Raw genomic sequence first — 27712 nt, forward strand, 5'->3', positions numbered from 1 at the left:
TTATTATTGTATTATTATGGTTACCAAAGACAGCGGAATGACAACAATTTTTAATAGAAGTTTTATTTCAGTCCATTGCTGAAACAAAAATATTATATAACATTTTTTTCTTTAGAATTTGGTTCAGATATAAATGTAATAAGTTTGTTCAAACAAAAGATATGTGTATCCAAAAAATCTGCATCAAGTAGATTCATACAGTGTAACTGTTATACTGTGATTCCTCATTATAACACTGTTTCAATTACAATCCGTTTAGTAGCTTTTGCGTGATAGAGATACATACATTTAAACGTCGTCACAAACTTTCGCATTTATTTATTAGTAAGAATAGGATTTGTTTACCGAGTGAATTCCATAACTATATTTTTTAATGTTTTTGTATATTGCGAAGTCAAAGGTATGTTTTAGTCGACTTTTCCATTTAAATTTAAATATTATTATTTCAAAAATAAAGACTATTTGCTTGATGACCTTTGAGATAATATTTTTTTCTGTAACATTCAACTATTTAAGAATTTCTCCCAATAAATTGAGGTATAAACTTATAGGATCCTAGAAACCCTTTACGATAAACGTTAAACTTTCAATTTTGAACTAACTGCTTACATTAATTGATGATATGAAATAATATGCAAACATTTATAATCGGGTAAAACAGTTACCGATCATTATCCTTATCTATTCTACGTAGTAGGTGATGTTTGTTATAGACCTACATATATTCCCAAAAGTAAAATAGAATTAAGGTGAGTAAGTGACTTTATACTAACCATATCTACAACTAAATTGGTGACATGGAAATGTTAGAACCATGTCCGTTGACTGTATACATATGATTATAAATCACAGTTCCTCTTTGAATAAATTCAATATTTTTGAACACAGTTCCATGTGTACGAATGCTCACAAATCATTTTATTGTTAGAAGGTCATTCGCAAGTATATATGTTTATAATTTTAAAACAGTGAATTCCGTGAGTTGTTCGCCCTCGCTGTTGGATTACCCACTCCTATATTTGATACGCTGTTAGTATTTTTAAAAAGGTAAGTTTGTAAATTCATTATAAATTCCTCTTACTTCTTAGTTTCCAAATAAATTATGTCCAGTTTTTTTTCAAACATATCCATCAGCCTCATCTTTAGAGAATATTTTATTAGAGTATACCCGATGTAATTTGTTTGGTTATATAAGATAACTTCATTATTACAAATAAATAAATTTCAAAATAATGATTATTAATTAAAATACAAAAAAAAACATATAGGTTCTAAGCGTTCTCCCACGCTCTTACAATGACACTGTAAAAGCCGCAGGGCTAACAGTAACATTATTACAAAAAAATAAAATCAGGATAGCTTATGAAAAATACAAATGAAAGCATTTTCAATTTCAGAATACATGAAAGCGAATTTCCTCTTACTTCAGTTTTATTTTTTTTTTCACCTTTTTTGTTAATCTATATTCATAGACGACTGGTATCAAGAAATCCCTGCTTAATCGGAGTTGAAAACTAGTTGAACTAGATGCAGCGTCTCGATGAAACGAGCGTCTAATGTTTTCGAAATAACATTCAGAGAAAACTTGACTACAAATTACTGGATTATATGTATATAATTGTCAATAATTTTGTCATAAAAAGTACAATTTATTTTTACCAGAAGATTGTTTTTTATGACGCCACTAACAAAGATCTACACGGAAGCAGTTAATTAAGGTATTATTCATACATACTTAAAGCAATTTAAATTTATTAATATTCTCATTTTAAGAAGATTCATTATATAAGGACAAAATTTATTTATTTCGTATGTATATAAATATTGTAAAGTATTTTCTATAAATCTAAAGAAACTTTTCATTATATAATTGCAAAATAAATAATCAAGTTTCTTTTCATTATTTCGTCTATTTTATTAGTTTAAATAGAAAAAATAACATTTTAAAAAATACGAACACACAAGAGTCGAATTTTAAGCAACTCCCGAATTCGTTTTGATAATATTGGGTTAAGTAGAAGCTCAGTCATGTAAAGTGTCGCATCTACTCCATTTGGTGCCATTCGTTCGAGAAATTTCCATTACCTATAAACTGTAATGCGTGTGTTATATCACTTCTCAACCTGAACATGATAATAATCTCAAAAGCTATTGAGTTGGAAAATTACTCGTGAAGTCACCAGTAGGATTATTCCCACCGGTGCCCAGGTTTATTATAACAAATATGAACTGATAGTATTCTTTTTGAATAGTTGATTTCAAAGTAGTTTTATGTATTTGCAACACGTACGGCAGTGGTAAAGCTGATGTTTTAAGTTTCTTCGAAACTAAGAGAGCTATTTCTTGAAAACAGGTAATTAAAATAAAAATAGTTACATTAATATAAAATACAATAATGTAAACGTATTGAAACAGATGTTGCAAATCCATAGCAATTATATACACATTTGGGAAATTGTTAAGGTCAGTTTTAGATGAAATACTTACCTATTACTCGTTTTATTGAATTATTTAGTGAAGTTAAAAGTCAAGTCAAGTCCAGAGACCTAATAGTCGACGACATTCTTCCTCTCATATTTTCTGCTTCCATTCATTAATCAAGGAACCTACCAAATACTATTATCTCCAAAAGCTTCACTACCGTGATTACCAAACGGATTTCCAAATTCAAAACAATTAGGAGTGTAAGTAAATGATGTGATAACTTAAAGCAATGAATGAAAAAGTATTAAAAAAGAAATTCTTTTAATTTATGTTCCATATTTACCATTAACAGTTACATACATAAAATTGGTGAAGCAAGACATCACTATATCTTTATAGTTCTACAAATTTAAAACTATTTATATACAAGTATAAAATTCACTACATGTATCACTTCACTGATAACGTCACCGATCGTCGTTCTTCGTGTATTACCCAAATATATAGTGGAGTAAATATTTACTACAAAAAAATAATATAAAATGTTACAATACCAATGAAGACTTTCCTATAGAATAAATATTAAATGAAGTCTTCGCAATATTCAGATATATTTTTACTTTTTAAAACATTTTTAGAGCTTAGTTTTTGGATTCGTATTGTTATGAATAATAAATACTCAACTATAAATATGGGTTTAACTTATATAAGAAAATCTAACATTTGAAAATTTTACGTCCCCGTGTCTGAAATCATCGAAATACCCTGAAATGAAATAGAGAAATTAATTCTTAAATCAAATATAACTGTCTTACCATTTTTAAATAAATTGAATTTTATATATACTAAATTAATACTTTTTCTCGTTGCTTTTAAATTTGCAATGAAAAAAATCTAGAAAGAGAACGTTAAAAATTATTAAAAACTAAAATGAACTAGGTTTCATACTTTGGTAACTTTAGTTTACAAACTATGTATTTTACAAAATGGCGGTGGCATCGGACACGGTCAGTAGTGCTCATAAGTCGATGCCTCGAGGGATCAATTTATCACGGTGAATATAAAACTCTAACTCTTGAACACGAGCTGATGTCACAAAAACAAAGTTTGAAACCTATTTTTCATCGTGAAACATATTTTACTATGTAGCAACTTGCAGGTGATATTATAGCACGTAAGTAAGTTCTATGAAGTGCTCTATAGGTTTTGAAGCACGAATAGATTTTCTAAAAAACTATTTTATAAATCGAAGTATAATAATAATCTTTTCGATGCACATTCTTTTTATAAATACCTAAACAGAGAAGATTCTAAATGAATGTTAAAGGAACAAAAGAACTTCTCTGTAACATTTATATTGCAAATACGGTACATTTTCTTGCTTTGAGAATACAGCTTTCGCATCCACATAAGATATGCACGAAACTTGAAAGAGAAACAGTTTCTCACCAGTGCTTGAACAGTAAATAGTTTAGAAGCATCAAGGCGACGTGAGATGTAGGACGTGTACCTGGAACAAACAGGGTGCTTTAAGAAACCACTTTTATTCATTAGAATACAATTTGCAACTGTACTGTTTACTTACTTATTACCATTTTAAATTTAAAACATGAAAAACAAAGAATAATTGTTTATAGTTTTCAATGATTTAGTCACGATACGAAATAAATAATGTTTTCAGTTTCGAAACAGAATGTTAATTATAATAATGTTTTGATAATTAAATATGTTAAAGGCGGAGGCAGATGCGAAGTGCAAACTCGTCGAAAATTTATGATAGATTAGAGAAATTAATTAATCAGCGGGAGTAATCCTACACTCCGATAGAATTTTACAACCTCAGTATATCGCTTACGAGGCGGAACAAAATTCCCTTACATAATGTTATTGGCTACAGAAAAGATGAGTGAGCATTTTCTTATTTTTGATTTCCATTTATAGTACTAATAAATATATAAATTCATAAAAGATTGGTGAAGTTATTATAACGTAAACAGAAAGCTGATTGTGTTTGTTTTAAAATTGTTGTATTTTCTTTTTGTAACATTCGCGTTAACAAGGCGATTTTTTTGTAATGTCTTTGTTTCCGACGAAAGTTTCTCAAGACTAAAGTAATGAATCTTGCAATCTATAATAATATGAAGGTTATTTTGTTTGTTATTTCAGTACTAAGTTGCTTAACAATTTTTAAGAAATTTATAACTTTTAAATGAAAAACAAGTCATGCTATGTAAAAACAACTCATGATCTGATAATTATTATTATAAATGTTATTTAAACATTCTGAATGCTTAATTACTAGCGTCAATGTTAATAAATCTTACCTAGGGATCAGTATCTTCTCAGTTTAATTGCTTAATAATTTTCACTCACCATCATTAGTGTCCCGACTTCCCATTACTGGCGCTATTTGAGGTCGCTCTTCGTCTAACAAGATTGCGCCACTCGCTGACCATACAGAAAGAATCCGAGCCACACAAGTGACATTTAAATGACCCTGAAAGTTATATTATTCATTAAATCATATAATTTTTTTCAGAAACCGTAATTTAAAAAATTAGAATCGTGAATCGTGAAGTCGTTCTAAATTTCTTTTCTAAAGAGGTCTTACAAAACATTTTAATATAACTTTATTTTAATAAAACTTGTTTTTATTGAAACTCGATGAAAAACCTAAATTTAGGAAACATTATTTAGATTTTAGATCAGATTATTTTAAAACTGCATTAAATAATCGTTCAAAAACAACATTAATTTCAAATCTTGATAATATCACCGAGTCAAACTCAATAATTTATTACGGCTGGGATTTTATAAGTTCTATGGACTAATAATAGTCTAAGACTATGATGTGCTAGTTTTGTTTTATAATTTAATATTTGACAAAACCGTTTCAATATTATTTATTTTAAATTCAGGGTTATACTATTGGTTTGTACAATATTTTATTAATAAACATATTTTTGTGGAACAATAGATTTTAAAATAAAATAAGAATTCTTGTTTTCATAAATTCGAAGTTTCAAAAAGCTTATACCTTATAAAAATGTGACGTTTGAACTCGCATAACAAGTTGACTGAAGGAGGAAGACTTATTAGATTTCTCTTCTTCCATGCTAATGTTTCTTGTTGGAAATAGTTCAAGTCGAGGCACGAGTTTAGTTGTGCTTTCAGACTTCTTTTTATAGTTTGCATTAAGCACGCCATCCATGTCTGGAATGTCTATTATTTCAGTCGCTGTTTCTTCGTAACCGGGGAGTGTGTCCCATGGGCTGAATATTATTCTATTTGCGTTTTCTAGCGATGCATCGCTTATCGGCTGTCGTGCTGGATAATTCTCGTGAGGTGGAATATCAAGACCTTTAACCTTAAAATATATTTTATTACTTAGTTTCTCCAATAAAAAGGGTTCAATAAATCCAACATGACCATTTTCTACCTCATATCCATTAATTAGCCAAGTCAGGTTTGCCGGCGGGTCTGAAGGCGGAGACGTACAATTGGCACGTAGCATATCGCCCACAGAGTACCAACTCTTTTGCGCTCGAACTAACGGACCTGACTCGGGTAATTCTGTAATATTTCCTTTTTTTAATATTTCTAGACATCTAAAAGATTTTATAACACATTATCGAAAATTAAATCAATATTAAACACTTACAAAATTATGTAATATTTACAATAAAGTAATTTTATATAATCCCATGCCACTTTTCTGGGATTTCTTTTATTTAAGTCTAATTATAATCACCATTAACGGTGTATAACTCTTATTATATAAATTTTGTATATACACATATCCAATGGCAAGCGTTTCCGTTAAATGTCACAACTTCACCCTAGACTAGAATATAAGTTGGAGAGAATAATTCAAATACAAAATAAGCACACTTATATACAATATAGTATAATCATTCATAAAATAAATATAATATAAATTCGGGTAAGTTTGGATAAACAGTACCCGCTTTATCTATAAGTGCGAAAGCGAGCAATGCATATTCATCTTCCAAACGTTTATTTCATTTTAACGTGGGCTTGCAGAAATTGAAGCTAAAGCGCGGAGTATGGAGTCTGGATATATAGCACAGCTTTGTTTGCTAACAGAACCCCCTTTTCAGCGAGCGAAACGGCAAAACTCCTCGTCGAGTAAAGTTTTAAGTGTTTACATTGGTGTTCCGTTGTCGTTTTTTTACAAATTCCCTTTAACGGTAACGCGGTGGAATAAACGTCGTTGCGTGACTAAATTACCTTTAAGTATTTATGTCATACGAAAACATCTGTTGTTTATTTCCAGCCTACTTAATTTCGTTTATAAAGTTTTTTATTTAAAAGACATTGCATTTTTATTAATATATCAGATAAAGGTTTCACCATCTTTTTGAATTCAAATTAAAAATCGAATTATAGTAATCAAAGTGATCCAATAGTAAACCTTTAGCACATACAAAATAAATAAATGTAAAATATTTTTATAAAGAATCGTTCGTTATCTTACTTTTTAATTGTTTGTCTTATATGGATTTATCCTTACATGGGAGTGTATGCTGTACAAATATTTTTATCTGACCTTTTCAAACCTTTACTTAGTACGAGGATTCAGCGTTTAAAAATATTTGGTAGAATGCTAAAAATTTCACTTGGCTTATTTGACTTGAACTTTAAAACGCTGTAACTCTAAAAGTAAATGCAAAGTAAATCATAACTTAGTGAAGTTGAAACAGTTATCAAATTTTTAAGTTATTCTACACATAGGTACTTCAGCATTATATATGTTTACCAAACTATACTCAAGTTCCACGAAGACCTCACTTTTAAATTTAGTTGTTGAACTCTAAGAATTTTTTATCACATGACAATTTAATGATATGAATGTATAGAAAATAAGCTTATGACAACACTTATCTTTATAAAAATGTACAGTTAGCATATTACAATGTATGCAAGTCGTGAAATATGTTGATAAAAAAAAAATATTCCATAAGTTTTGACAGTTCGTATTGTTGATCCTTTGCTCCCAGATGATCTGAAATTCTAAGCTTCCTCCTTAAATATCTTTTATTCTCTGTCTTATAGCAGATATTCTGAGGGAGCGCTCAACATAGTGCGTCCATCATAAATTTATTTCTGACATCTTTGTTGTATGGTGCGATATTATCCACATCATCCGGATGGATTTAACAGTTACGTTTTACGTATGACTGAGAGTTTATATGCATTCAGGTGATGGATTTGAAAAATCATTTCTACCGAGAGTTTCTGCGTAAGCTATTGGCTATTATGAAGACATAATATAACTTTCTAATATATTTAAAGCAAATGTTGGGTTAACCTAAAATGGGAAATTTATTGGTTGAAATTCTTACAAAACACTATGATACAGATATATGTAAATGCTTTGAAACTAAAATAAAACAATACTCCATTATCAATAAATAAAATTATGCTATCACCTGCAAATTATTTTAATTATTTTAAGATATATCCACACTTTACAGAAAATATTACTATTAATAAATGAAATACTATACGTTCAAGTAGGTGATTTATGAACATTCAATTAACTAGAAGTTGATGAAACATTCAAATTTCAATGGTTTGTTTTAATAAAGATCTGTCTGTTTTTATTAATCACATAACGTAATACAGTTTACAATTTTCCAATAATATAATTCAATAGTAACAATAAATTAAACACGATAAACCTTAATCAAACATACCCTGCGCTCCACATTTATTGCTCAACAATAGTTATGATTTACGATTTAGATTTCCACTGTAGAGAATTATTCCTATTATTTATACCTGCAACCGTTAATCGGAGATGTTATCATCGGGTTTTGAATCATTATTATGGGAAAAGGTAATTTTCTAATGTCAATGTATACAAACCAAGAAGAATCTTTCTGAACTGCCATGAATTGAAAGATTATTTATACCTTATATAGCTTAAACTATAAAACTGGATATCTAATATGACTTATATTGATAGTATAGAAGAATGATACATATAATTAATATATTTTTATATATACGTGTTTATTATTATCGCTGAATTATATGAAAATTAAAAAAATGGAAATGACATTTATTAAATATTGACAAATTACGATGTAAAAAAAAATATATTTTAATAAAAGCGAAATTGCAAAATCAGCTATTAATATATGTACTTTATTTGCAATTTTTTATTGTGATCTATAGCTGTTTTATCTTTATTTTCCATTAAATCGGAAATTGTGTGGAGGAATTTATCCGTATGAACATATACGAGAACCGTAAGAATACACACATTAGTTGTATTTTATTATTACACTTATATTAATAAAATACTATGAATTTTACGGCCAGTGATGTCTTTGAAAGCTCTCCTTTAAATAGGAATAAAGTTTATAGCATTTAAGTTAGCAGAACATCTACAATAAACACATCATTGAAACTCAATATACTTACCAACAACTCGCATAAATGCACTTTTATAGACAGTGTGGAAGAAAGGAGCGTCAGCAGAAACTTCACAACGATATCTTCCACTAAGACTTCTTGTTGCACCACCCAGCACGACTTGGTGAGCACCAGACTGAGATACCTGATAAAGAATCGTATAACAGTGATTTTTTTTTTTTGATACAGAAAATTAAATAAATGTTGTTTTTAATATACTCATTTGCCATTACTTAGATAATTTTAATTGACAATTTACTATACACAAATAAAAATTCATTTAACTAGTAGCCCACCCCGGATTCGCACGGGTATTAAACAAACATTTCAGTAGATATATTTTTTTACACACACTCTCGCATACATACTTTCTCGTTTTTACGTAGCGTCATTCAAGAGAGTAAAATAAACAAAATTCAAATTTGAAATATATTGTTTATTGTATTTTTTTCTAAATCTGAATTTTTAATTTAGTAAAAAGGCCCCTACTATTTGATGGTTACCTTACTTTCTTTGCTCTTGAAAATCAACTCATTGAGTCAGAGCTTCCCTGTAAACGATATTTGATGTTAATTTATTATGGGGCAGCAAAAAAAAATGATTTTCAGGCCCCCCCAACCCGCGATAGACCAAAACACGCGTTTTCTGTTCAGCAATCGCTTGATAATCGATTGTTGCGCGCATACTTGAGAGGTCCTTAAATTTTGTTGTAGTAAGTAAGTAACATTTATATTTGGTTGGATTACGTGCTATACGAATTGAAAGCTATATATTCTAAAAAAAATATACGATTCCGCAGACGACCGCTGTTTTAGGAGACGACCACGCGGAAGCGCAAGTGAGCCGCGCGGCACTTTATTTTCTGGTATTGACTCCCCTTCCATGCCCCAGTGACACTTACATGGTTTACTATTATTATGGTGCCGTATAACCGAACGATGGGAGCGGTGACAATGAACAACTTTTCAACAAACTTATATTTTTAAAAATGTGATATCTTTCGAATGAAATATGCAAATTGAATAATTCAAAAAGTTATATAGTAGTATCGAATCAGATTTAAATAAGAAATCATTTATTTTAATAAGGATAATTTGAAATTTTTATTAAAAAGCGTTTATAACTGTTTCATTTATACATATTTTAAAATTAAAAAACACTTATTGTGACATAATTTTAATAGTTAGTCATATGCTGTCATGCTACTTTTTGTAGACAATTATATATGTGTTCTACAAAGTCGGAGTACATTATTTTGTTTTATAATCAATAGTTTTCACGGCACACGCGATGTAAAAAAGCTTTTTGGAATTTTTTCACACCTTGGGTTATATTATTAGAGTTTTAGTTAAGATACCTAACTTTTTGAAAATGTTATATAACATATTCACTGGAGATAGTGTAGCTCCCAACAGTGAAATGATTTTTAAAATCAGTCAAACAAAGAAGAACTATACAGAGACGATGCGATGAGAATAAATCTCATAATAAGGGTAATAGTATAGAACACATAAATGATTTAAAAAAAAACTATATGTAAATGTAAAGTTTGGTCATCTGTATTCGAAATAAAATACAAAATGTTTGTAGGCAACAAAATAGTTTTCTTCAATTTATTTAATTCCCTTTAGTTATTTTAAATTTTAAAACCAATTTTTTTTAATGCACCTACTTATAAATTACTGCACGTAGGGAACGACTGGCTTATTTTGTGCAATTATAAGACTATATTCTGAACATGTGAGATGGGCTCTTTGTACTAGAATAAAAAGTAGTAAGGCATTTTGTTTGGAAAACCTATATTGAAAACAGATATTTTCCATTTGGTTTCATTTTTCCCCATTACATTAATTTAAAAATATTCTAACTTGGTTTTCTGAATATTATTTACTTATCTACATGTTTATCGTGTTTGACCCGTCATTGTCAAGTCATTTCCGTCTTCTTAGTCTCACCGCTGACATAGTGCAGTGTCTGCATTAACCTCACGCTATGAGATCGTTACTAATTAACAAAAGTTTATAAAAATCTTTTTATTGTATGACTTTTAAATTATAATTTTCTTATAGAATCTTCTATTCCTTCGATTTAACTTCGATTCCTACTAACTTTGTAACTCATTGAAATGCTTGAGTAGTAATATATTGCCAGGCTATTGTTGATAGTTTTATAAAATTTAATTCTTTTTGTATAGATATATTTATGACATATACAATTAGATTATTTAAAGGGCTTCGTTTATATAAATTTTTGTTAGCAGAATTTTTCCAGAGTGTTTCACGTTCATTTGAAATAAATAAATAAATATGAAGTTGAGATATAATATTGTAACACTTTAATAGCAAGGAAATAGGAGCGACTATTGTTATGAGTATTATTTATTCTTGCTAAGGATCAATATGAAATAGCTGCAAGGCATGTCGCATTCCAAGTTAAACATGAATACTACTTCTGCTGCAAGCAAGCCACATAACCGTCGCCGGGATTGTTATTATTATTATTAAATATAACAAATTTATACTAGTATAATATTATATTTTTAAAAATAAGATTTTAAAACTTTAAAAAGAATCGCTATCCTTTCCTCCAAATCATGTTTAAACTTTAAATAAAATATATTTTTATATATCTACATATTTAAAGTTGATAATTTTGTCCTTAGCTCAAAAGCTTTTCAATGAAAGTAGAACTATTTTATCGCATTTTAAAAACTGGTTTATACTTATAAATTTATAGTATCGATTATAATTTATCTCTGATATGAATAAATTTTACTGCATCATTGCAGGTAGTTTAAATATTAATTTTATAAACCCTTTAAGAGTTGCCGTCAACGTTCTTGAATTTTTCCATTTACATTTGTCATCTCTTTCCATTAATTTTAATTTTATTTATTAATCCATCACCATTTATCTCATTTTCAAGCAAAGATATAACCAGGACAACATCAACAAAAAGACAAACAATATTTTAGTATCAATGCACTATATTTGACCACTATTTCTGCAAATCGGAAATAAATCGTCTCATAAATCAAGGATGGCGACAACGATTATGAAAGTAGACGCTAGTCTGTACTTTAGCGTACGCAGCTGGAGTTAAATTGTACTAAAAGCTTTCATCCATCTTATGTGGTGAGTTGGCCCACTTGAAGCTTCTAAAGCAATCTGAGCCATCCTTACAAGAATATTCTAGTCAGAATTTTGAAACCAAACAGCAGAGCATTTTGAGACATATATGTTAGAAATTCCATTGAATCTAGAATATATATTTTTTGTAGATTATTCTAAAAAATGGATTTAAATATATTTGGCATGATTTTATTTTGGGTCCCTATTATGGCAATGTGCCAAAAGCTAAAGGTTTAACGTGCCCGCCGCTCCGTGAGATTTTTAAGTGATTTTTTGTACCGTGCTCGCTGAAGGCAGTTTAACGAACTAGCAAGATGTCGCAAAACCATTGACCCATATATAATCACAGTTATGGCGTTGTTTATCACCACTGCGTAAGTTAACTATTCGCCTTAGAAATTTCATCTGGTAAATTTATGTCGCAGTTTACGTAAAGTTGCTACGAAATAAATTGCAAACTGTGAGAGGTATTTTATAAGATACTAAAAGCTCTTACGTAAATTATATCTATACAAAGATAAGCGCATTTGTATTAAAGCATCTTCTTTCCACGGGTTTACTCGATGCAAATTTAATTGAAACCCACAATTTTCACTTTCTGTAGCTTTTTGTATACTTGTAAAATTTACCTTTACTTATCATGATAGTAACCATTAAAGAGATTATTAAAACCACTTATTAAGTTAATGTTTGCTTTAAAATCCTTGGAAATTATATGAATACTTTAAATGGCGTGTTTTGAATACTTCTGAAGAGAAGTATTTGATATGGCATTTCTTTCTGAGCTGGTGAAAATGTGTTTAGCCGTACCATTTCAATTGCATTTACTTTGGGCTATAGAATATATACTTTCGGTAACTGCGGTCTACGAGTTCTAAATAAAGCTTACATCAACGCTTATTCCAGTTTGTGAAAAAACTCTGGTATTGGGTAGTTCCTTTGGGACAAATCGGAAGAACTCTTGAGCACCATGATACCATTTGACAGTGTATAGGGCTTCTCCAGTATCAAGAGCCCATCTACAGCCAAGAGTAGCGCTGGATCCAATGCCCACCGCTTCCGGCACACTAAGCTGGATATCTCGAAGTCCGAACACACCTGTAATTAGGAGCACGTCAATTCCTTTCCAAGCTTTATTGTAAAATATCATTTAAGATTTTCTAAATGTACAGAGATTTTTTTTTTTTTATAATTCTGTTATATAAAAAGAAAATAAATTTACTCTTTTAGGATTCAAAAGAATTAGTTTACTTATAATTTTTGAAAAGCGTATTTAAATTTGTTTATAACCGGACCCGGCTAAGACATATTTAATTTGAATTTTATACTTTTTAAGCGTTTTATTGATATATAAAACAAGGCGCTCTGGTAACATTAGAAGATAGAAATATTAAGAATACTTATATTAAAAAAATATAAACAATGTATTCGAACTTCGCTGCAATATTTGAGACATGGACAGTACTTAATATGTACGGAATTCTGAAAAGGACAAAAGAAAAAAATGTAGATTTGAATTGACGATATACTTGTCCGTAATCTTAATAAAAAATTATCAAATTTTAATTTCTTTTTCATTGCTTGCGATGGATCAGTTACTTCTTACTGCAAACAAGTAAAAGTACTACAAAAAATATTAATTCTATTTGTATATTTTTTAACAAAAGATAGAATTAATTGTATAAAAAATGCCGTGGAAAAAATCCCAGCCAAATAATAATAACAACAATGCAATTGCCCTACCAAAACCATCTATTTAAAGTCATCTATGTAATTAAAAGAAAAGTTATATTTTAAACCTATTTTGCTAAAGTCATTAATATTCTAAAGTCAGAACTTTAATATTAAAACCGAAGACAGTTAATTAACTACAAAATCAACGGCTTTGACTCAGAAGAATAAATAATCCTAATATAACAATCCTAGGCTATTTATTCATTAAAGTCGTTCACTAGTCGACAGTGTATCAAATACTTTATTATAATGGTTAGATATAAGTGGAAACTTTCTGTTAATTTCCTTAAATATAATTTTACCAAAAAAGAACTATCAAAGTAATTTCTATTATTTCTTGGTATTTTTTTTAATTTTTTATATTTTTCATAAATTTTATATAAAAGGGGCTTTGATATATAAATAAGTTATTTTCTTGGCTGTAATAAGTTTTGTTTCAAATCACTTTTATTGGTAATTCTTTGGGCGATTCGATAACGGTTCAGTGGTCAAAATCAAAACAAACTAAATAATCAAATATTGGGATAAAGCTAAACTAATACATCAATCAGTTGAAATAAATAAATCAAGCGAAATTTCCTTGATCGAATTAAATCTCAACCTAAAACCTCAATCTATACAGGTAAACAAATTCAATTTATTATACAGATTATAATATCTAATAATAGCTTATAGGTAAACATACATATCGGAAAAGATCGTAACTAATAACAAAGGAACCTATCATATTTCTATGCAATTGCTATATGAAAAAATATTTAGACGACAAATATACTGTTACGGTTCTTCGAGAATAAGAATATTGTTTATACTTCTGTTGAGTTTTTATTTTTAAAATATAGATAAAAGGGAATTAAGAATATTATAATTTAGTTTTGGAAACCTCATAGCAGTATAAGCCTTTCAACATTAAATGTCTAATTTATGAAATCTCACACACAAATGCCTTCAATACATAAGGGTTTACAACTTTGTATTTAATATAAAAGGTTTTTTTTAGACTCCACAGCTTTATATACTTTATTAAGAAGATATTTTGCTAAAACTATGTTTTAATGTTTTATCGCTACCACCTTTATTTTTTGAACATAATAATATTAAACGTTTTTTTCTTAGTATGGTAGTAAAGTCGTTATAAATATTTAAAAAAAAAATTAAAAGCGTTTGAAAAAATGTTGAGAAAAAATTTGGTTTCACAGCATACTTCAATTAAATTTCTCTTTAATACGTTAATTTAAGACTTAGAAATTAAGAGACGAAAGCTGTGTTTATCGAAAACTATAAAGTATAGTTTACTCTTACCTTCCTAAATACTTAAAATCATGTAGAAATGATTATATAAGAAGACTTCCTTTTGATGGAACATGTTTAAAATTTTCCATTTTTTTATATACTCACTAAATAACAATGAAACTAAAACATTGTCATTAAAGTTAGTAAAAAACTTTTTCAAGCAAGTATTACATTTATTGAAAGTAAAGATATTTTCCTAGAAGGGGAACCCGTGTCCTAACTATAATACTAAATGACATCTACATTTCTTTTTATGTCACAAACTTTCACATTCAATTTGATCACATTGCCAACCCTTCCGCTATAAATCTCTAACAAAAAATAATTCCATGCGAACGGCCTTCCGGTAGTGTCAACAATTGTAATGTGGTTACCTAATTTCTAAATATATTTTCTTTAAGTCGGCCATAAATGTCAAGAAGTAATATAATTTAGAAACTTTTGCCGGTCTCGATTTAGGAGTCACCGTCAGCCATCGTATATTGGAACCATTCCTATGTATAATAAATGAAGGGTATTGCGTGTTCCGAACCAATAATTTTGCTGTTGCCAGGTTGAGATACGAATAAGATTGGCACTTTACAGAAATTTTAGGTACTGAGAGCCCTCGGGGTACACCGATAATCAGCTTTACTTAAGGGATTGGGTTCGAAACTCGATTGTATCAGAGTGATTTTAATAATTCATTGGAAACATAGAGTTGGATTTCAATAAAACCACTCATCTTAATGCATTTTACACTTTAAGAATCAGCAACAAATTATAATAATCTATTCACGTTTCGATAGAAATAATACAGACACCAAAGTTTTAAAAGAAAAGGAAATAAGAGACAGGAAAGACTAGGAAAAGAATAAAGGAAAATAATTCAGTAGTTTTACTCTGAATTGGCATTTTTTAATAACTTTAACATAGTATCGTATAAAATATTCATAAATCGATACAAGATTGAATCTTATCTCTTATATTCTTCTTCCGCTTCCACATTACTAGCGATGTATTATAAAATATTGAAAATTTATTACGACGTAACAGTTTTTTTAATGTGGCTGAACTGAATAAATTGTTTGTACTTATTTTAATGACATAGAGATAAGAATAATAAGGAACGTATTTTAATGATGCGAGATAGACATCTTAATGTACTAACTTCCAAGCCTTAATGCCCAATAAATTTTCCTCCAAATGTTATATCCATCTAATATAAAGTTTACTTACATCCACCAAACCACAACAATATGGCTGCAAGTCGTGAAGCCATGTTTGACAAACTCCCCCACATCAAGTAGCTAGCATCACGTTACTTCCACGACACTTTCTTATAAGCAGCTTCATTTTGAAGCGCCTTCAAATATTGGATTCCGTCTTGTCATCCTTCAAATGAGTTCAGGTTATACATGCTCACAGTTACGTAACAGATTTTAGGAGACCATATTACTGTAAAGAAAGAAATATCATTATCAGTCCTGTAATTCTATCAGAAGAAGAGCATTAAATCATTGCTCCGTTATTGTGTTAAATATAAAAATATTGACAAAAATTGATAATGAATATGATAAATAATTATCATAGTAAAGATAAATTGTGAAGTCAGGATTTTTGAACTGTTGTTTAATATTAGTTATAGAATGATAGAATACTTAAACATAGGAAAAACATGAAAGCAGAAAATGGTTAAATAGAAGAATTAAATAAACGATAAATGTTATAAAATTATATCTAGTAAGTATCCGCGAGACAGTTTAGTCTGCAGGTCCAAACTCCTTAAGCTTTACGTTTACTGCATGCATCTTATATGTGACGGCATCTTCCCTTATAACCTAGTCTTTGTAAAGGTTACCTAACACAACCTAAGTATATTCCGACCATATCCATCTATTACTTAAGTAAAAACAGCACATTGTATTCTTAAAGATAAAATCTAAATTGGGGTAGTAAGTTTGTATATAAAAATATATGATCAGAAAAATTTCTGATGTCTTTTTGCGAATTTATTTTAGAATATTAAGGACATCTTTTTATAAATATATATTTATTGACATGCCCGAAATAAAAGCAAGATGTGGATTTAAGCGCTTTGCATTCGGTCATTCCTGAGAGTATGCAAAGAACGTGGTCTCAATTCAGACAGTGAAATAGTTCAGTGGAATTCAAGTCTTGTGCTTTAGAATTTATTTTTATAAATAAAATATCCTTTTTATTTTAAAGTTAGTAAAGAATTAATAAACATAGCTTTTATGATGTTTTATAATGAATATCCATGACTTCGCAGTCTCCAAACAACTAGACCCTCTAAGATTTTTTTTTTTTGGTGACTAAACCAACAAGATGACCACATAAAGATCAAATGTAATCTCAACGTTTAAATGTAAAATAAAATCACTTTCAAATTGATTAATAGATGAATTTATTTATGAACTTAAAAATAAGAAATACATGATAAAAATAACATAATCTACATCCTATACTTCTAGAACTTAGAATAACGTCACTACGTTTTGATATATTCAATTTAATTTAAAAAATTTGTCAATCTATTATTGTTTCCTGTTTTTCAACACAAAAATACTAGTATTCTAGTAAATCTAGTATTTAATACGTACAAATTGTAATATACATAAAACATCAGTTGCAGTTGAATAAAAGTACGTGGATTTATTTTCTTTTCAATGATAAATATAATGGCGACTGATCAAAGCTCAATTATTTTTCTTATTTAAAGAACAAATAATTCAATAATATTTTAAATTTTTTTATTATTAAATAATTTAATTAGTGTCAAAATGGATGTCACCTCATACTTTCGAATAGGTAATGAAACATAATGTAAGTTAATTTATTTAGAATGAATTACTATTATGATAGTAATTTAAAATGTTTTATATTCCGTATATATATATATATATATATATATATATATATATATATATATATTATTATTATTCTCATATATTGATCTCATTCTATCTAAATTTTAAAATATATTTTTATTTAAGTTATCGCTCAGGCTCAAGTTGAAAACAATTAAAATATTCCCAGTTATAAAAACCGCGATTCCTTTTGTAAAACGTATTGTAGACATCGGTGATTTATCAGCCCAGGAGACGCTCGATTCACAATGTGCGTCCCGTTACCAGGAGATCGATTGACACCGAATGAAATACATTCTCGAATTGAATAGCTCGCCCCACTGTAATGTTTCAACGGAGCGACACTTTTTCAAGGGACTAATAGCTTTACGCGTTGGCCCCCGACTTTCAATAAATGGTTACTTGCTTCGCTTACCTCGAACGGCTAATGTATCCATTCCACGTTTCTTTCTAATTCAATGTTTAGTGGATTTACGGCAGGCGTTATTTCATCTGTTTGAAGATTAAAGGTATTTTTTTCTGGTATCCCATTTATATTCTTTATTAATTTAAGAGCAGAAAATACATTTTGTCTTTTTCTAAGTAAAACGTTATTATCATTTCTTAGGAAGAACGTTAGATTTAAAATCTTATTTTCCTCAAGAAAACGACAAAACGATTCTCAAGTTCATTCGATTTACTCAATCTATTTCACCAACAACTACGTACCTGGGATTGCTACATTTTAACTTAACCTACCCTACCTAAACGAATTTACATACAGATTCAATAAAGTACGAAAAGACGAGATTCAGGTGGCGCGTATTATGTTTATCAGTTACAAAGGTTTATGAGAACAAGGCAAATAAAGAATGATTAGAACAACCTATTGGTAGTATTTTACTTGACTAATTGCAACTTTTAATACTTAGCACTACTTCAAATTTCACAGCGCCATTGTTTTCGACAACAAAGAATATGTGAAATATTTACAGACGACTTTATTAAGAGCTCTTTATAATAAGTATCTCTCAAATAACACGATATAAATTAAGTGTATTGTTATTGAATAGAAAAAATATCATCACAATATTTATTTGATTGAAATTAAACTTCGTTATTATTTAATTTTTTATTGATCAATACAAAGTTATAAATCCTTTCAATGTAAAAATAAGGTAATCCAGGTAAGAATATTACCTAATGCCAAAGATCAAGAATAGTATCAATATAAACTAGGGTACGCCGACCGGTTAGATCGAGCTTTTCAGGATTAAATAATTTCGATTGCCACAAATAACGATACTGTAGGAGCAATTAAACCTTTTAGTGTGTACCGTCAGAGCTTAAACTGTACACAGTACCAAAGCAATAAATATGAACCCTTCGATAAATAAACGCCATCCATGTTGTTATATCTGATTAACTTACGTGCTGTAACTAGTGTACGGTATTCATTTGGAATATAATAAAAGGGTATGATAAATTACAATATTAGCGGGACTTACATAATAATCAAACATTGCCAACAAACGCCAACTAAATTTGCAAGTTTCTATGAATCCTCCATATTCGTGTAATGCTATCATCTAAGTGTTCAAAACTTTCGCTATTGCCATCTCGGGACGTGTTCCGAACGATTGTGAATATATTTCGTCTTCTCAGCTTTTACAACTGTTAATACACTTCGCCGTAAAAGGTACTATTTTATGTGGTTAATTTACATTTTGAAGATTTTTTGCTCAATTCTTTTCTTTCTTTCATGCTTACAAATGTGACAATTAAAATTACTCTTGCTTTTGTCATAGTAATAAGAATAATAATAAAATTAGATATATTTTTTTTTTTACAATTTCTGAAATAATAAATTATCGGTGAAACTTACGAATATAAAGGATTTCATATATTTTCTACTCCCTTAATGTAGACTTACCTACCGTAATTTTAAAAGAAGGGTTATAATTTTAAATATATGTACGTATGAATTGAATATTTGTCACGTTGAAGTAAGGGTTTCGTAAAATAATTTGTCAGGCTAATGGGGTCATGTCATGAAAGTGGTTAAAAAACACTGATTAAAGTAACATTGTGTCATCCTTTACCTAAATATCTAAGTCATTTTATTGAATTATTATCAGGCAAGTTTCGGTTAATTTTCAGCAACCATGAGCGCGGGCAGACGAGATGAAAAGTAACCGAAACGTCGTGAGCATGTAGTTTTTAAAATAATAAAATACGCGTAGTATAATCCGAAAAATATTTGTTTTATTTCCTGAAAAGTTGATAACAATTTATTGGATGACATGAAATAGCTTTAATGCTGAAGGTAAAAATCCATCTTGGCTCATTTTCATTCAGAACTAATAGATATCTTTTTTATTTAACCTGACATTTCAATTACTTTCCAGGGGCCTTATTTCCGGGAAAACGAAATTAAGAGCCATCATTTTGTCTTGTTATATGACATTTGTCGCCAAAGAGTTACTAATTTTTCATTACTGTTTCGTGTTCACGGTGAAAGACTAACTACTTATGTATAGATATATCATGAGGTTATCCGTAATTTCATTACTTTTTTTTATCTTAGTATTTTTCTATATTTTATATATATTTTTCATTACTTATGTTTTAATGACATCTAAGACTTTTGCGAGTATTCATTTAAACGAAACTAAAATTATTCGGATTTTTACGGTTATTTTAATATTTTAAAAACAATTTACTCCCGGCGTTTCAGTTATTTTGCAGCAACCGTGATCATTGGCATCTCGTCTGCCTCTGAATCATATTATCATACCATCTGAAAAATATTAGTTTCATTTACTTTTGTTTTTTATCTCAGTATTTATCCATATTTGAAAAAGATGATAACTAGGTTTTGCAGTTCTTAATTTTGTAATAAATATTTTCCTAGCTTAATCTGTCACAACTATACGTTGACCCATGGCACTTATCCAAAAATCACGCTGAGTAAAATCTTTGCTAAAGGATCAAAATAATGTATTCATTTATATGATAAATTAAATTACTCACGAATATTTCCGTAGCATAAAGAGCTATTATCAGTTTTTTTCTTTCTAGAATATATTTCTTGGAAATTAAAAAAAATGTGAACATTGGTGTAACATAATGAGTTACATACATTCGTTTTCAGTAATTTTGTTCTGAATAACAACTAATTTAAACTCAGATCTCATTAATTTTAGAATTAAATAATAGACTTAAACTTCTCCACGTACACCATTCTTATACATAAGATTAAGATTAAGATTAAGCTATAAACCTTTAAATTTCTATGATATAAAACTCCTTTCCATAAATAAATACGAGTTCTTAAGGACAATTTTCAAAGACTCTCTTACAGTCAAACAGAAAGTAGAGTGACAACGTGGCTTTATCTAATACCATTTTCATTTTAGACTTAAAAGAAAACATAAACACATATTTCAGTTACATAATACCTTTCAGAAGTTTACTATAATTATTGTGTTTAATGTACCACTTAACTCTTAATTTATACAAGGAGTATAATTGTGAAACTTTTGTTACAGGCCCACCTGACCGACTGAAAAAAAATCATACGAGAACTACTTGGGTAAGAATATTTTTCTCTTTTTTTAGGACAGTTAAATATTTAAGTACATATAAGGTCATCAAATGGTACACTTAAAATAAAATTTTTAAAAGATTTTCTTATTTTGAATTAGGTATCAGCCCCGACTTTGCACAGGCTCTTAACAAAAAATATAAAAATAGCCTATTTAATTTTGAGACTTATCAAACATATATTATGATTACTTTCAAATGGTACGCCCGATTTAAATGATTTAAAAAGTATTTTACAGATACTGATGTAGGCCTGAAAACGAAGTAATTTGTTTGATTAGACTTAAAACCGTATTTATAAAAATAGCTTTCCAATAAACGCTTTAGGAATGCCAATTTATGAAAGTAGTAAAATGGATATAGTATGTTAACCTTAAGGTATAGACATATATATGCTACCGCGGACTTTTTTGTAGACCTATATAAGATACAAAATTCCACCAAATATTATTTTGTTATATCTTAAAAACTTTAGGCAACGTTTTAATTAAAAGCTCTCAGACTGCTCATGTTTTCCCGACATCTTCAAGAAATATCGTTAATGTATACACAAGTAAATACAAAAACTTAACAAATCATATACTAAAACCTTACTTGAGAATCACGCTATCGAGTGGTAATAATTGTTTGATAATCGGTGCAGTAATTTTTCCGTTCATTGCGAACAGACAGACAGACAGACGTGGCGAGGGACTTTGTTTTATAATATTTATTGATATTATAACAAACCACTTTTTGTATTTAAGAAAATTTCATAAAGATAAATTTAAACATCTTAAACTATAAATATCATTTTAAACTAACATTCTTTTTTTTATCGTTGCAATGGCATAGACACATCTTTCAATTGCATAGACTCGTCATAGAAATATGAAACAAAAACATTGGCTAATTATGACGCTCTTAGCAATAAATTGCACCGAGTTGCTTTTAATTGAGAGGCTTGTTAGACAGCGTACACTAACTCACTCGACGTAAACAATATTCCCTCGGGAATAAAAATGGAAATTCCGTTCCTTAGGCAATATATCATACATTATCATGACAAACTTGAGATTTTTGAACCGACTTTTAAATAACAAACAATAATTTTAAAATTGCTACGTTACGATGAAAATAATATCGGAACAGCAGCTAAACTAGCCATTTCTTCTAGATTGTGAAGTATCATGATGTGTTTGAGCGAACTAGGTTGCTTTAATTGTGTCGTTGTGATTTAAAAAAATAGCATTTTATAAACAAATTCTTTCAGCACTTACTATGAATGCATAAGCACAGAGATATATTGAGTACTGGAAGAATAGCTGACAGCCGAGACCTCCGCCTTAATGTCGATATATCAATGCGACACGCCCTCCCTTGACACTTTGTTTTATTGGCCCATTCTCTTGTCAACGATTCTATGAATAAATCGCAAAATACATATATTGTTCACGCAGAGGAAATTTGTTTTATAATATGTAATTCTTTTCTTTCTAGTAATTTTATACAATGAAAATGATTACAATCACAATCATAATTATATTTACACAGAGTCGTAAAATAAGTGCCGAACTACCAATTAAATACAATATGACAAATGCAAAACATAGCCTGAAATTTTTAGTCACATGAAACTAAAAATCATAAACATGGAATGATTAAGATTGTACCGAGATCTTTTAAAGTTAAACAATAAAGATAAATCTCTAATATACATTCATAAAGAGAAAAAATATTGCATATCAAAGGAGTTATCTAGTAATGTCTTAAAATTATAACTCGAAATTCATTTTCAACGGATTTATTGCATACATTCCTCGTATTATTTCATTAATAGTTCATTAAAAGTGCTGTAATTCAAAACGACTGTAAAAGGAATGTTTGGATGTAATTTCCTCAAGGCAATCTTAACTGTCATCCTGAATTACACATAGGTATTAGGTGACTGAATAACCGTGTTCATTACCTATTAATATGCAAATCCTCATCAGAAGTAACCACATACAAATTGTAACATTGAAAGTGAATTTAAAATAAAACAATTGTGAGTATTTTCTTTATAAAAGACAGCTTAAGATTTAAAATTTTCTTTCTTCTTGGCATAATTGTCATTAAAAATATTACAGCCCTTAATTATTAACCAAAGTTCGAAAATATTCTTCTTAGATTTTGTTTCGGTAACAAATAATTATTATTCTATAACAAAAGCAAAAGTTATTTAGCGAAAGATATATTAAGTTCTATAAACTCCGAGGAAGCCATTAGTACGGTCCTTATTTTTGGAGACTTTTATTATCATCTGCGTTTTGCTACATTTCATACACTAGTTTTATTTCGTAAAAACAAGTTTGATTTTTTCAAAAGTACTTTAAATATTATAATAATAATTTATTATAATAATACTAATAATACGTCTTGTTCAAAATTATCCGTATTTTCTGCCCTAGCAAAAGAATTGAAACATTACATCAACAGGATTAAAAGGTTTCACCTTTAAAATGTTAAACATTAAAACTCGCTTAAATGAAAGTCCCGTAACATTATTACCAGCTTAAAGGAAACACAAGTCTCACAGGTAATTGATGTTATTAAAATAATTCCTTGCAAATAAATTAAAGGCTTTCGATCTTCTTAACCGTATAAAAGGCTCTTATTGGAATGGGTTTTGTGATGACTTATATATGCCTTTATAATCTAGATCGTGCTAGGATGGCGTACGTGGAATAATTGTTTTTGTAGTTGTGTATTTGCCATACCATTTTTTTTTGTATTATATTATTTAATGTGATTTATAAAATGGTTATATAGTTTTTCGAATGATATCAGAATCAAGATGCAATATTGGTTACTTTTTTAATTTCGTCATTAAATTTTAAAGTTTAAGAACTTAAACTAGTAATTAAAAAAAAACATTTTGCATAGAGAAATTCCCCGTAAATTGTGTTAAAAATAATATAAATTTATTTTATTTAGGAGACACCAGACTGAAAAAGGCTATTTACAGTAAATGAATTAATTCTAAAGCTTGTGTCAGTAAAATTTCCTCTTACAAATAGCACAAATAATAGAAGGGTGTAGAGAGAAGTAAACAAATCAATTAAGTAAAATACTTACATATATATATATAACATCAAATTATTTAAAAAATATATATAATAAAGATCAAAGTTAGAAAATTTTTCAAAGCCATAAATTAGCACAAAATAATATTATTTCGGATATGAAACAAATGTTATTCTAACAACAAATTAAAATATAACAGACTGCTATCTGATATATGAGGTAAATATAATTGGAGGATATAAAATTATAACTTTATTACTTATTTGTTTGGTGTAGGGACTCTTATCGAAGCTATTTCACCCAAAACCATTGACTGCTAGAATTTTATTCTGATTGTTGATGCACTTGCACACTTCAATCTCATAAATGAATTATCCAGTTTAGATGTGATATCCGCTGTTTTATTCTAATGAGCTTCACTTAAAATTTTGTGTTTGCTTCATATCAAGAATTTCATGAAAAAAATTAGACCGAGACGGTGTTTATAATTCAAAATATATAGCTCAGAAATGAAACCCAAATGCACTATTCCAGGCAGTCAAAAGCGCAAGCACAGCTACTTCATTATCATATCTAGTAAATTAATGAAAAAAAAAATATCTGATCAGTCTTTTACAAAAAGAATTAAATTGTTTATGTTTCAGTCCGATATTAAAATATATTCCGTATATGTATTAAAATTTATTTCAGGTTATTTCAAAGTCAATATTTCAGACAGTAGGTAAAATAGTTCTTCGTTATAGATATTCCTAAAACAGGAAAGGGGAATCTCTCGAAGTTCTAAAAAGTAAAACTTAACATTCAATAGGCTCTACCTATTTTCTTAAAAATATTTTTTTAGACATAATTACTTCCGGCTCCCTGAACTCTATCACTCGGCTAACCACAACTCCGTCGAGACCAAAAGCAAATATTATAACATTGTATTGCCTCTAAATAAAAATAATATGTTTTTATTGTTATTTTATTAATTTTAAGAAATTTTGAATGTATACATGAGATCTTCAAGAGCAAAAGTTATATAGAAAAAAACTCGCCTATACCAAATAAACAAGAGTAACAGATTTAAAATTTACTCTATTAAAATTTTGAAAATGATTTATATTTAATCTGTAAAAATATTTTTTTTATACAAGTCTATAAAATATGTACTACATAATTGACATAGCTTAAAAGCTGTGTAAGTGAATTAAATATATATATTAATTTAAGGTATCCCTTAAGTTAATAAGATACTAAATGATATATGTTGTATATTAATTTTAAAACTAAAACGAATGAAGAAAGCTGTTACAATAGAATATAAAAATTGTAATAATATAGTGCAGCTATAAATTACCTAGCCCTTATTGTTGTAACATGAATGTTTGCCGTTTAATTTATATACTACAATATTAGAACAGATATAATTTACCATTTATATAAAGTCGTAATGTAATCGTAAGATACATAATTCATTTTTTATAATAACAAAGCTTCATGTAAATTATAAATAGTTTTAATCTTATCCAAGCCTGAACGTTTTGGCTTTCGTGACATATTCATACACAACTTTCAAATATTTTGTACATGTTCTCGAAGGCAAATACGACACGTCTCAGCGAATATTCGTGCCATTATACCATAAAATGTTTCTATGTAATATTTTTGCTTCATTTTCTTATAAATATGACATATTTTGTAATTCCTTTAGTTTTTAATTGAAATAAAATGTTATTTATTTACTTAAATAGGTATATAAAAGTCTTAAGGCTACATAGTTTAACAATTATCTCATTAAATTGAAATTAAATAATAGCAAAAAATATTTATTTCTTTATATATGACAAGGATAAAGTTTGTTGTATATATGATTAAATACAGTTAATGTTACTCACAAAAATAAAAAATAAAACTTTCTCGATATACGATTTTTCCAACAAAGTCATTGTTCTTGTTATGACAATAGAAAGTAATGTAAATCACTTCTAAGACAAATTTTCGAGTTCTTATTTCTTAAGAAATACTTTAATATTATCCGTTTTGGAACTTTTTCTTTTAACTTTTATTCTCAGAGGAAGTTTTGACTTAAATTCTCTGAAATTCTTTTTAATTCTTTTCAAATAATCATTAAAATGAGTTATAAGAATCTTTAGTACACGAAAAACGAGTTTATTACTTTTACTTACATTGCCATAATATATTAAACTTATAACGAAACCTGAAAAATTAATGAAAAAACTAAATTATATATAAATTATATCAAAGAAAAAGTTTCAAAACTATTATTTCATTTCAATATAAAACAATATATAGTTAAAAATAAAGTTTGAGAAATTCTAACAAACAAAATTTATGTATCTATTAACTAAAAACATAAAATTTCAATTTCGTTATAAGAAAAAATCACAACCTTATTCAAAACTAATTTGATAATACACTATGGTACGAAAAACAATAAGCGCTCTTTATAAAACGTAGTTGATATACTCCGGATAAAAACGCTTAAATCGATTTATAAAAGTTCTTATTGATTTCCAGTTCAGCATTAAATGAACTTACAAAGCTTTTAATTTTAATGGTCAAATTATTTTGGATGATGAATGTTATGAATAAAATAATACCTGATTTAATAAAAATTATAAACCGATATAGAAAAATATTTGCTAAGACTTGTTATTTATTATTAAAATTATTACAATTTATGGGAGTAACGCCTAAATATACAGTTGCTTTGAGTAATATAAAGCTATTTGCATATAAACTAAATTCTAGATTTCTCATAAATAAGTTATAAATAAAAGAAATCTTTAAGCTGTAGTCCAGTTCATATTGAACTGCGTGTTCGGATTAGACAAATATATATGTAATGCTAATTGAAGCTAAATACTATTTTCTTTTACCGAAATATAGAAATAGTTGTTTTCATTGTAAGATATAAAAGTTCCAAAATATCACAACAGCCATTATTTCACTCTTACGTTGATATAAAATTAAAAACTATTAAATTTCTGTAAACTTACCAAAAGTAATAAGTAATCGTTACTTCAATCCAACACCATAGTATAAATAACTAAAACTATTCACGTTCCCACTAATAACTATTAATATAAATGTCCAGAAAATGCATAACAGTTGTTATAATAACTACCTAAAACATTCGTAGACACGCTACAGCGTAGCGTTGTAGCACGTGCAAACGCAACG

General features: G+C 28.4%; 1 protein-coding gene across 1 annotated transcript; it reads right to left on the reverse strand.

Moving 5' to 3' along the window:
* Positions 1 to 2779: 2779 nt before the first annotated feature.
* On the reverse strand, positions 2780 to 27712 carry LOC116765938 (uncharacterized). The gene is made up of 9 exons (XM_032655587.2): positions 27529 to 27712; positions 16245 to 16463; positions 12889 to 13097; positions 8878 to 9013; positions 5864 to 5997; positions 5462 to 5791; positions 4798 to 4921; positions 3874 to 3934; positions 2780 to 3189 (listed from the first exon to the last, which is right to left on the reverse strand). The coding sequence occupies exons 2-9, from the start codon at positions 16306 to 16308 to the stop codon at positions 3177 to 3179; spliced, it is 1071 nt and encodes a 356-aa protein (XP_032511478.1). The 5' UTR covers positions 16309 to 16463; positions 27529 to 27712; the 3' UTR covers positions 2780 to 3176.

This window comes from Danaus plexippus, chromosome 11 (genome assembly GCF_018135715.1).
Source record: "Danaus plexippus chromosome 11, MEX_DaPlex, whole genome shotgun sequence".
Taxonomy (NCBI): Eukaryota; Metazoa; Arthropoda; class Insecta; order Lepidoptera; family Nymphalidae; genus Danaus; species Danaus plexippus.

Bases quoted from the DNA above. Each gene is read 5' to 3' on its own strand.
- LOC116765938 (XM_032655587.2), bottom strand. From the start codon at position 16,308: ATGTGGGGGAGTTTGTCAAACATGGCTTCACGACTTGCAGCCATATTG. The intron at 9,014-12,888 runs GTAAGCTTTATT...ATTCTTTATCAG, and splicing joins AAACTGGAATAAGCGTTGAT to GTATCTCAGTCTGGTGCTCA. The intron at 4,922-5,461 runs GTATAAGCTTTT...TATAACTTTCAG, and splicing joins AAACGTCACATTTTTATAAG to GGTCATTTAAATGTCACTTG.